Genomic DNA, 12,893 nt, shown 5'->3' on the forward strand with positions numbered 1-12,893 from the left:
CTTACACAACGTAATACACTAATAACAGCAAGTACGGGTCTATATTCCCAGTTTCCTGTTCTCAAGCTTCCTTTGTTTAAGTCGCCAATATTTCAGTATTGCTCACAAATTTTATTTGTTATGTAATTGTATCTTTAATGTGTCTGTTTTAGTAGCCATGAGAGCTAATAGGGTCTTGCCGGCTTTGTCATGTACCGGCATAAAACAATACAGTAAAACCTCGTTATCTCGAGCTCTTATAACTCGAGGACCCTGTATAATTTTAAGTATTTCGTCGATCCCAACCAAACTTTACACTAAACATTCGATGTTACTTTCATCGAATAATCGGATAACTCGAAGTTTCCCTCCACGATCCCGACTTCGAGATAATGAAGTTCGACTGTACTTCTGAACTGAATCATTTGATTTGACTTCTCGATAATCTCGATCAATCGGGCAATACCAAACAGTTATATAGTTTGTTCAAACGAAAAACATTTCTAGGTTTAGATACTCATTTCAAAGATAAAAAGAAAAATACGTTAGATTTGTGGGAATTTCTGAATAACCAACACGTTCGGGATCAGGACACTTACAATTTTTGTGGTCGGTTGCATGATGAAAGGAATAACATTATATCACCATCAGGATAACAAGGAGGTGAAAAGTGTAAATATCTTTATCTACAATGTACTTTAATCAGCCATGATTTGGTAGAAGTGACTACCATCTAGCTTGTTCTAATGTAAAACTTTGACCCGACCGCAAGTGAAGATTACTCAGATATGTCAATGCTTAATAAACAATCTAACTGAAGAATATCCTAGATGCAAACTCTTTACCAAACAGGGAAAACAACATATTTGGCGAGAAGTTGGCCATTCTCGACAGGCGATAGGCGTCAAACCAATCGTCAGAGTCTGCTGTTGACGTCACGAACTGATTGAACCCATGGCGGAATGTAATATTTATGCCGCTTATTAACACATTCATTTGGTTCGTTTGTATAACAAAGATGTATAGATTATTTTTATTAAAGAATGTAAATGTAAGTGTTATATATGTATATAAATTAACGATCCTATCACAGCCTCCAGATACATGGTTATTGAAATGTATACATACGCTGAAAGAAGGGATTAAAGGATGTATGTTGGTGCAGAGGGACATGGTACAATATCACCACGGCATTAGGAATTGACGCCAAGATACAAAGAGAAGACTGAGCACTACTGATGAACCTTAGATAAAGTATATACAGAGTATACTATGGTTCATTGCTTACATTACGTAATCGGTTATAAAGTTAAAGTGCAATATGTACTGAGAAGGGGTGTGTTTTCTAATTGATGATAAAATATTTATTGAAAACAGTTTCATATATTCTTTTCATCAGCATTTTGAGATATCGAAATCTATAGAAATGAAATAATTCCATCCCCTTCGATAGTGATGTTTATTGTTTATGTTCGAGTATTTTTGCAATGTCATATTTGTCTGTATACACAATGTGTGTTTTGAAGAAAATTATCTGTTTTCCAGAGTGGAAACTGATGATAGCGGATGTCGTCAATAGTTAAAGCTATCACGTTTTCATACAGTGCTTTGTTTATTGTGTAATTTCTATAATACTGAGTACTTGTAAATGACTTATCGTAGCAGTGTAACAATTACGTACAAAGGAAACTATTTGAAAATATATGTTACCAGTATATACAAAACATGTACGTACAGGATTAGACAATACTGGCCCGAGATATAAAATGTAGGTTGAGCTGCTGGCCCCTTGTCCACTTCCCGTCACGATATCCAGTTTCCTGAGTTGACGATATAATGTGTAAACCGCATACTTGTGTTCTTACGTTCGACGACAAAGTGTAACGATCACTACAGAGGTAATATACACGTTTTCATGGTGATCCGCGAAAACCTCTCATGAAATTAAAATTAACTTTTGAAATCTTTCCTCGGTTTCATGAAGAAAGCAACGATGTTGCTTTGAAAACTGCATGAGAGGTACGAGTAAAATATCGTTTATGAAATCAATATGGAAGTGTGTTTCTGAAATGAAGCAGCTGTGCTTTTGGAATGCTATCATAAAGTGTGAATCAACTTTGGCTGTGTTACGCTGATTTATATACAAAGGGCGTATACAAGCTCCAGTCGGAATTCTGCATTACACCATAGGGACGGATGTTAATCAGTCATTAACCTGGAAATTTCCTTTATCCGATGTCAGCAGTGACTTTTAAAATGAACTAAAACTGTTTCCGATTGGTTGTTCTAAGATTGTGCCTCGTGTTCTACACACATCAAGAGATCGACAAGTGAGGTGACCGAAACATTTTGTAATATACGTATATACAATATATGTTGGAAACCCCACTTTTTTCTCACTAAATGATTTAATACAATATTCCATATGTATGATTGTTCGGTCTATGAATTTCAATATCTACAGCACACGGATCAAAACATGGGTTGTTGTGTGATTACTACCATACGGGAACAACTGATGGTGATTTAACGGCGTGCCTTACGAAGATTCAAGGACACTGATACTTTTGCAGTTCTAAGGCCTAATAAACTGGATTGTTTCTAATTTGTTGTGAAATTTCTCGGACGTGAGTAAAGGGACATATTATTTCCACTTGGATATTTTATAGATTTACATTTTGGTTGTAAATGAAAAAAATACCAGCTTTATAACTAAGACAAGGAAGTGTATACCCATTTTCTTTTGTAACGCAACAGAGCCGCTACCATCTCAAACATAACCATATATTGTGTTGAATTTACCATTCACGATATTTCGTTTGGTGGTACTGTATAATGGAATCTAACGTGACAAAAGTAACGGTGATAGCCTGTCATAAATGGCTACACGAATTCAACTTCGACAATAACACTGATCTCAAAGATGTCAACAACGCCTTTATGTTAAGGAATATCGGTGGTATTATACTAATTGGCATTTTGACCATATTTGGAGTAATAGGGAATTTCCTTGTTTTGTGGATCTATCTGATGCGATTCCGACAGTCCAATTACAGGACATATGTAATCTGGTTATCATCACTAGATATGGTCAATTGTTTAGGAGTAATGCCTTTTTATTTTACATATCTGTGTTTCCCTTTGATATTGGGATCTAAGTACATTTGCAAGACCGGACGAGCCGGAAGTTATGTCATCAATCTATCGTCTGCGTTGTTGCTCATGGTGATTGCTGGGGACAGATACCGCAAAATTTGCTCTCCTAACAAACGTCAACTTTCTGGTAAGCAAGCCAAGGTGTGCTGTTTCGTTGGGTTGATAGTGTCTATATTCTTATCATGGCCGACATTTGTGATGTTTGGTAAGAACGCCGTTGAGATTGGTCTGAACGACCTTCGAGGCTACAGGTGTTTGGTTGAAGATGAATACGCCGATTCTATGTATATGAAGGTGTTTCAGGTGATTATGTCAACTATCGCCCTAACTGTCACAATTACACTAACGCTGATGTACAGTTTAATTGTTAAAGGATTGTACAGCCACAAGAAATATTTCATAGGTGCTCAAGGATCAGTAAAATCTAGGAAAGCTTGTCCGATTCCTGCGGAAATGTTGGATCGTTCTACAAGGAAATCCACCATGACACTTTTAGCTGTGACGCTAAGTTTTATCCTCAGCTTCCTTCCACACCACGTTCTTGCCATAGCGTTTTTCATGAACAAGACATTTGAGTGTTCTCTTGGTTTTTCTGGTGGAGCAGCATACTACACATTTGTATGGATGGTTTTCTTTAACACGGCTGCCGACCCGGTTATCTATGGATTTTCTGATAAAAGATTCCGATATGAACTCAAGCGTATGTGCATACTTATACGAAAGGGTCAGTGGTCATTCAAATCGCGAAGGTCTGAAAGGTCAATGAGGTCACAAAGATCTTCAAGGTCTCCGAATTTCCTAAAATCTAGCAAGCGGGTACATTTCGCTTTTGATTGATATGACTATCCTTGGTATGTTATAACCTTAAACTGAAGTTTGTAAATCATTATACAGAGGAATTGGGGATTGGACGACTTCTCTTGAGAACATATTTTTTTTATCTCTTTGCTTCATTTGCTCTTGATATTTGATTGGTCCATCTATGTCACCAGTTTGTTAAAAAACTTATAATTTATGGTATTACCTGAAATGCAACATAGGCAAAGACAAATTAATATGGAACTTGTCTTTTTTAGACCGAAAAACGCTCTTGTAACAAGTACTAATCATACTAGAAATGAAACAAAAAAAGAAATATTAAACATGACTTAACAAGTTTTTAATAGACAAGACATCATGTGTCGTGACATTCCATGCTTTAAGGTGTGTTTGATGACACAACCAACGGTACCATACAATGTTCTCGGGTAATTGATTTATATAGAATCATTTAATGGTTTGTATCAAAGTAAGATCACCGAATAAAAATTAAAAACAAAAAAGGTATTTTAACATTGCTGTATTTTATCATAGATTATAAATAGTATAAAACGAAATCAGAAAAAAAATGTCATCCAGTCAAAACAATATGGCTGAAATTGGTTGAAACATTTCCACCATGATTAAATAATATCGTCGCTTTGATTTGTGTTCAGTTGTATTCTTTGTAAGTAAAATACACACACATATGTACATTCATAGCATCGTACCAAAGATTCGTTTACTGATATTTAACAAATAATTGATGTAATATTTCTATGTTAATAAACAGGTATCTTTACCTTTATAACGATATGTTTATATAGTAATATATGTTTACCTCATAGTGGGATAGCATTTAATTGTTCATTCACATTCTTCCCGGTTGATGTCATAAATATCATATTGATACCACATACCTACTTAAATGACTTCAGACTTTTCTTGATCGTATAATTTTATTGAAACAAAACATTTCAATCTGTATGTATTTTTTATACCTATATATTGTCATATATAAACCTGTATTCAATTTGATGATCCAATATCTCGTTAATTATCTCTGTGATATGTTCCCGAGTTCGCGTGTATTATTAAGCATTGTCATCAAAATGTACTATTACCTATACAATAAAACGTGTTATTTCCACTGGGCTCTATAAACATATTTGAAAATAAAATATTTTGAATATAGAACTATAATTCGTTTAGTACATCCGTATTGCTGCTAGCTTTCGTCAAACCGTAAAAATAAGACCCATCGCGGAAATTTAACATGCACAGTAGTTTACTTACAATATGGCTTTGCTTTGTAAACATGATTTTGGATATTACAGAGGGTTTTGATATAGTAACAAATGCATATAATGTCCCTTACAAACCTCACTATGATCTCAGTAAAACTTATATAGATAATCTATAACAAAATATCAATAAATATTTTTTACAAGGTAGTTATTATGAAGATAAACAAGAACATATTTAACTGAAAATCTTAATTCTGCAAGAAATCAAATGTGATATTTTAAAAGATTAGTGTGTCAAAATTATTAACGCTGTTGGTTTCTGGAGAACACGAGAAATTTTCAACATCAGTATCAATTCAAAATGTCCATTTTATTACAGCCATGCCTATATGATAACCACTGTTAAAACTGCCGATGTTTGAAATTACTAAAACCTTGAAACCAAAACGATGTACTTTTAAGGGATGTCTTGCAATGTACAATAAATTCTGTATGAAAGATTTTATGTTATCCTCGGAATAAGCTAAAATTTCAAACCCCCGAAAATAACAACATTTACAGTATGCCATCATAGTTCTTACTGTTACTGTATGAAATGTAGTATCTGTACACTGTAACACGTCCTCCTTGATGACAATTAGTAGTTTGTTTAAATAAAGTATAAGAATGAGGAAAGTCTGTTTGTTAAACAAGCAAATTTGTCTTATAATCCATGTCGTGTAATAGTGCCAGAAAATGGCAGACATAGAGGGCGGCGAAAACATGTTCAAGCTGATAGTCTACTTTACTTATAACATGTGTTTATAAATATTAACGCTGTACGAGCTATTATTATATCTAAAGATAAAATATTTGCACTATGTTTAAAGAGGTAAAAACCGAACGCTTGGCACCAGCTTATATCTCAGTTTTCAATACTAATAACAGCAATTTCTCATATTTGGCTACAGCGATACAATATTCAAGCATCTCAGTTATGGAGAACCGGATAAAAGCATACCCGAGTCTTTGTCTTTTCTTTTTTTGTATGGGGCAAGTTTTCATAACTGTGAACTTTATACTGTTTTTGAAAAATGCATGGATACCTCATTGATGTGTACTTTTGAATGAAGACAACGGGTTAAATGAACAGTTTACAGCTGATTTTTGATCAGGTAGCATTGCTTGTTGTCTCCTAGTTATCTTAAATGACAATGCGGTTAACTTATTCCTTGCATTGCCTGATTAACGTCCCATACTGGTATATGTATTGTGTTTTGATTGGATAAAGGCCGTCTTAACGGTCATATAATTAACGATGCTCTAAGAGCATTAAACTTAAAGCTTTAAAAATGTTGTTAACATGAATAAATTTGCCTGATTAACGTCCCATACTGGTATATGTATTGTGTTTTGATTGGATAAAGGCCGTCTTAACGGTCATATAATTAACGATGCTCTAAGAGCATTAAACTTAAAGCTTTAAAAATGTTGTTAACATGAATAAATTTGACTCTGTCAGAAAGGAAAAACTGGTTTCGGTTTACGATTTTGTTTTTGTTTCTTTCGCATTTTTGTTTTACCTTTTTTTATTGCTTTTTTCTTATTATACGTAACTTGATAAGAGGTTGTAATTATTTGAAATCACCAACTAGGACAATAATATGTTCATACCGCTGTTAATGATGATGCATCGAAAAAGATGTATTAGGGCAGTTACCCAAAATAAAGTCATGAAAAAGTCTTCAGTTTGCGTTTTTGAACATGTTAGGGATTTTTTTTTGTATTTATCAAAGATGACTTTGTTCATACAGATACATCGCTACACTAGATACATATTTACATTGTAACATACCTATTACGTTTTAATTCATTCGAATAGTGACACGAATCAGAATATACACGTTTTTTTAATTATCAGATATGTGAAAAGTAAAGGTTTTCATTGAAATACGGGGCTAGTGCACCTCTCCATCTATTGTTTTCCTTCTTTCGTTCAGTTTTGACTTTCCTCGGCCGCTTCCTAGGTTTCAAAATTTAGGCCCTTAGCATCAATGACGAGTCATGACGGAAAAGGTAGTTGTATGATGCAGTTTGGTTAATCCTTTTAAATTTGTATTGAAAAGTGATATTCACCCGTGTATTGTTTGTACCATCGTGAAGAAGTATCTTCATTATAAGGTTATATGGTAACATATAAATACCATTGGGACAAAGAAAGTATGTAAGCCAGAACAACAAGACAATCTCGAGGTTCAGACAAAACTATCACTTTTCTCGAAATCGGTAGAACAATGATAATCTCGACCTTAACTTAAAATGCCACCGACAGGGAAAGTTTTTCATTAGGCTGTGTGATAAATGTGATTAATATAAATTATTGTGTCTTTTCCTCTTCTAGGTAGCATCTTTCCTTTTCCTGGACCTTTGATATAATGTACAGATATATCGCTGATTTAGTAGTTTCTAAATCCTGGTCATCAATTAGGTATGCAAGGTAATGGTTAATTAAGAAGAGAGCACTAGACATACAAAACTTTGTTTTAATTTCATATAAAAGATTCAAATAAAGACATACAAACACATATGATGATATGGTATAAGTCATTTGCACGTGTATATATTTTATAGACAACTGAAATAATTGATAAAATTCATTATTTTGAGTAATTGATTCATTAAAATAATTACTGTTCATATACAACGATGAATATCACAGGATGCACGTTAATGTATAATAATTCCAAGTACACAAATATTCAACATCCCCCCCTCACACACACACACACACACACACACACACACACACACACACACACACACACACACACACACACACACACACACACACACACACACACATATATATATTTATATAAAGTTCATATATAATTTACTAATTTACTTATGAGATCGGTATTTTCTGCAGGATTTTTATAAATAAATGTATATCTATATAAGCGCGCCTAGAGCTCTCCGCGCTCCGTGTCTTCTTCCTGTGAAGGTGGGGTTCCTTCACTTTGATAAAGTTTACTCATTACCGGATGAACTATATTCTCAAGATCCTTTTTCTGTGATTTAAATTCCTCGGTGTCAGCATCAGAATTACTTTCGAGCCATCTAATTGATTCCTCTATGGCTTCTCCAAGTTTTGACTTGTCTTCATCACTAAGTTTACCACCGAGCTTATCACCATCACTAATTTGATTTTTTAAAGAATAAGCGTAGCTTTCAAGTTCATGCTTGGCTTCTACTCTCTCCTTCACTTTTTTGTCCTCTTCAGAAAACCTCTCTGCCTCTGTTACCATTCGTTCTATGTCCTCTGGGGAAAGTCTATCATTGTTATTCTGAATAACAATTTCGTTCTTGGTTCCAGTTCCCTTATCCTCTGCCGTGACCTTCAATATTCCGTTAACGTCTATTTCAAACGTGACCTCTATTTGGGGTACGCCTCTCGGGGCTGGTGGAATTCCAGTGAGATCAAACTTTCCCAATAAATGATTGTCTTTCGTCATGGGTCGCTCACCTTCAAATATTGAAATTGTTACAGCTGGCTGATTATCAGTAGCGGTAGAAAATATCTGTGATTTCTTACTAGGGACTGGTTTGTTTCGTGGTATGAGTGGGGTCATCACATCGCCGACTGTCTCAATACCCAGAGTAAGTGGGTTGACATCTAGTACTACCAAGTCGTTGCCGCAACCATCTCCGCTTAGAATACAGCCCTGGATGGCCGCCCCGTTTGCCACTGCCTCATCAGGATTCACGCCACGACTCGGCTCCTAATAAAACAAAGAATTTGGATGATTTGATTTGATGCTGCTTTCATCTACATTGCAATTGTATGATAATGGAAAATGATATTTTAAAATGTGGTACATTTTCAGCCCTTCTACTTGACTAATTGACATGATCACCAAGACAAGTTTAGATGTTCTTACCTTTCCGTCGAAGAAGTCTTTGATCAGTTGCTGGACTTTTGGAATCCGGGTAGATCCACCCACGAGTACGATCTCGTCAATTTCGTTCTTTTCCAAATTAGCGTCCTTTAGAGCCATTTTTACTGGCTTTAGCGTGTTTCGAAACAAATCCTGCAATAGAAGGTACAAATTGAAAATATCGAATTGATCGATCTAGAATTCAGCATAGATTATCTTTATTCAAACAAATAATTGTTGTTTGATTCTAAGTATCTTTATGAAAGTACGGTGGTTTCTTAACTTGTATAATCAACAAGCTACAAAACGTCATTAACAAAATAATTTCCTTGGAATTATGTGTTAAATGATTAATGAAGGAACATGTGAACAACTCTTTGAATTAAGCAGTTATGATATAGATATCATTTTGTAAGCTCTAAGAACAAATCATGTGTACCTACCATGTTCAGTTCCTCAAACTTGGCCCTGGTGAGAGTCTCGGAAAAGTCTTCTCCATCAAAAAGTGATTCGATCTCAATTCTAGTCTGATGTTGGGAAGACAAAACTCGCTTGGCCTTCTCCACTTCACGACGTAGTTTCTGCACGGCTCTTGGGTCCTTCCTAATGTCTTTACCTGTCTTCTTCTTGATTACCTTGAAGAAATGTTCCATCACGCGGAGATCAAAGTCCTCTCCGCCCAGGTGAGTGTCGCCATTCGTAGACAAGACCTCGAACACACCTTGGTCTATGGTCAGGACAGATACATCAAACGTGCCACCTCCAAGGTCGAAAACCAAGATGTTTTTCTCCGAGTCCTGCTTATCCAGACCGTAGGCGATAGCTGCAGCAGTTCTGAAATTGTCATTCAAGTTCGTATCAATTTAATTTTTTTTTGTGTATGGTTTGATAACAATAACGAAATTTGCTCTTTCTAAATATATGAATACAATTTATAAAATAAAAGCAATTATCGTGTAGGAACACTTCTTTGAAAAATTTGTATTGTTTGAAAATGGAAACCTCTCATCTCATTTTAATGAGACATCAGATAACGGTTTTGGTTATTTTACCTCACAAATACATACAGAAATACAATATTGCTCAATGATGTCACTGTATGTTTTCTTCAGTTTATCTAGTTAATTATCAACTAATGGGGCTAAAACGTTGCCTATGTAAAATACCTCCGTCTGATTTCTCCAGTTATTCAATTGATTGAGTAGATTCCACGATATACTCACGGTTCGTTGATGATCCTCATGACATTGAGCCCTGCTATGACACCAGCGTCCTTCGTGGCTTGTCTCTGAGCATCATTGAAATAGGCCGGCACTGTGACCACGGCGTTGTGTACAGTCTCTCCAAGGTAACTCTCCGCTATCTCCTTCATTTTAGACAAAACCATTGCTGATACTTCTTCTGGGGCAAACGTCTTTTCCACATCAGCCACGGAAGTTTGGAAATGGGGTTTGTTACCCTTATTTAAGACCTGGAAAATGAAGTGTTTGTGCTTTCTTACGTAATTCATGAAAACGGTCGCCCATTCTTATCATAATCTGAAGTTACTTGTAATCGTGAAGACACATTTGACCTTTGAAATGATTTTTGTTAATTTTTTTTAATGAACAATGAAAAGATTAAGATACAAAAGGTACTTACATGAAATGGATATAACTTTATGTCGCTTTGCACAGATTTGTCATCCCAGGTACGACCAATCATACGCTTGACATCAAAGATGGTATTTTCAGGATTGCTGGTCAGCTGATTCTTGGCAGCATCTCCAATAAGACGCTCGCCTTCACTTGTGAAGGCTACATAGGAGGGTGTGATACGGTTTCCCTGGTCGTTAGCAATGATTTCCACTCCTCCGTTCTTAAACACTCCAACACTGAACATAGGGAAATATCAATTTAGTTACACGAAAGAAAACAAACTGACATTACAAAAAGATTGATATACACTAGAGTGTCAAGTTTAGATACATTATTGTATGTGTGAATCACGCAATCATATTTGACTGCCTTTGACTATTTTACTTTAAACTTGTTCCTGATATTTCCTGATTAAATAACAGTGTTTCCTAAGTATAAACATGGGCAAAACATAGCAAAAATATATAAATCAATGTAAAGTAGATAACATGTATGACAGGAAAATCAAAAGATGGCAAAACTAGGGCGTAAACAGCTGGATTTGAAATGAAAATATAGGTTACTTGGTGCTAAAATCGCAACAAAGGAATCACTGCGGTAAAAGAGATTCTTATCAATTGTTAGTGTTTTATATATGCTGTATAAATTGCATATTGCGTGTGTGATAAGGCCTTGTATACATAACAGTATCGAGCATGATACCAGACAGTCAGTTAACATTGTCAAGGAAAGTATATTTGGAAAGCATACCAAGAGTATGTGGTTCCCAGGTCAATTCCAATCACAGTACCCACGTCATCCATTCTCCCGCCATTTGATTCAGCTGCTGACACAGCTAACAACATCGCCAGGGCGATACATGAAAATCCGTTTTTCATCTCACTTGATTTTTGTAGGTACTGGAAAGATTTAAATAAATGAAGATAACATATATTTTAGCTATTAATTACAAACTACTTATTACTAGCAACTACTAATTTAAGATATTTTTAAAATAAAAATCAGACTATAATAATTCATTGTTCGGTAAAATCATAATCCGATATATAGCAAATATTTAGTAATCCTTATGCAGAGTGATCAAGTGAAATATCTATATAGCTAAATCAGAATTGTAAATGTTGTAATCTTTACGCAGGATCATTATACCTGTACAAATGAGACCAGTTTAGACATAATCTATTGGAAATATTAGCCTCTAGTACCTTTGAATTTTTTTTTCTTTTAAATAACCGCGTAACAAAAAGATATATTTATTTCTAACCGATACATATTTTTATCATATATAGCCTCTTTAAATGCAGATAATGAAAACACCTCTTTAGAATATTAACATGAAAGTCATTGTTTGACTTACAAAAGTAATTAGGCGATAATTCAAAACCCTCTCTTTAGGCTTGTTTTAAACTGATGCTGTTGAGGTGATTTTTGTACATGTAGAATGATATGTTGGTACTTAATACTGTAGTAATTTAGTGATATTTTAATAGTGTCTAGAATGCCAGTTCTCATCAATAAGATAAAATATTTCAATATTATCAAAGTATTACTGAGATCAAATATGCGAAAACTATTAACAAATATTCATTTTACCTTATTATATGTAGTTGTTTACAGAGTTTCTCTCGTTGATTGCCAGGTAAGTTCGTGTATGGTAAGTGTTAAACCAGGTCAGCTCGCAAAGTTAATGTCTTGTCATGTAATTGAAGAGGAATATGATTCTGTGTATGAAAACTAGGGTTATTTATATTGTTACTTTCTCGGGAGGATACTAAATGTGTGTCGTGTCACTTTCTGTTTGGGTGATCTTGGTGGATCACTTATCGGTCAAGTTATACTGAGCTGATGAAATGTTCGCCTATCACCTTCTATGAGTAAACAATGGGGCAGGTCTTTTACGTACCAAACAAATATATGTACACGTGTTAGTTTATACGGTACACGCGTGTTCTTTCTCATAGTGGTAAACGGGATTGCATTATGTGGCTGACACATAGGGTTAATCCCCTACAAGCCGCACATTGCTAACACAAATAATGTCAACACATACAATAATATTGCGTCAGCTCATTCGGCTGTAGTGAGAGTTATCTCTCTTTGACTCTTAGTCAATCTCTGCCGCTTTTGTTCGAATGGCAGGTCGCTCGGTACATGCCTTT

General features: G+C 35.0%; 2 protein-coding genes across 2 annotated transcripts; one reads left to right on the plus strand and one right to left on the minus strand.

The window, feature by feature from the left end:
* The first annotated feature begins 1,897 nt into the window (after nucleotides 1-1,897).
* On the plus strand, nucleotides 1,898-6,844 carry LOC132549775 (orexin receptor type 2-like). The gene has a single exon (XM_060213737.1). It carries the CDS (start codon nucleotides 2,815-2,817, stop codon nucleotides 3,970-3,972), a length of 1,158 nt encoding a protein of 385 aa, XP_060069720.1. The 5' UTR covers nucleotides 1,898-2,814; the 3' UTR covers nucleotides 3,973-6,844.
* A 1,281-nt stretch (nucleotides 6,845-8,125) lies between these two features.
* LOC132549759 (endoplasmic reticulum chaperone BiP-like) lies at nucleotides 8,126-11,612 on the minus strand. The gene is made up of 6 exons (XM_060213717.1): nucleotides 11,485-11,612; nucleotides 10,739-10,970; nucleotides 10,321-10,568; nucleotides 9,541-9,931; nucleotides 9,101-9,250; nucleotides 8,126-8,941 (listed from the first exon to the last, which is right to left on the minus strand). Exons 1-6 carry the CDS (start codon nucleotides 11,610-11,612, stop codon nucleotides 8,126-8,128), a joined length of 1,965 nt encoding a protein of 654 aa, XP_060069700.1.
* Between the last annotated feature and the right edge of the window lie 1,281 nt (nucleotides 11,613-12,893).

Source organism: Ylistrum balloti, unplaced genomic scaffold (assembly GCF_031769215.1).
Source record: "Ylistrum balloti isolate Yb309-2 unplaced genomic scaffold, AGI_CSIRO_Ybal_v1 Utg370078, whole genome shotgun sequence".
NCBI classification, from domain to species: domain Eukaryota; kingdom Metazoa; phylum Mollusca; class Bivalvia; order Pectinida; family Pectinidae; genus Ylistrum; species Ylistrum balloti.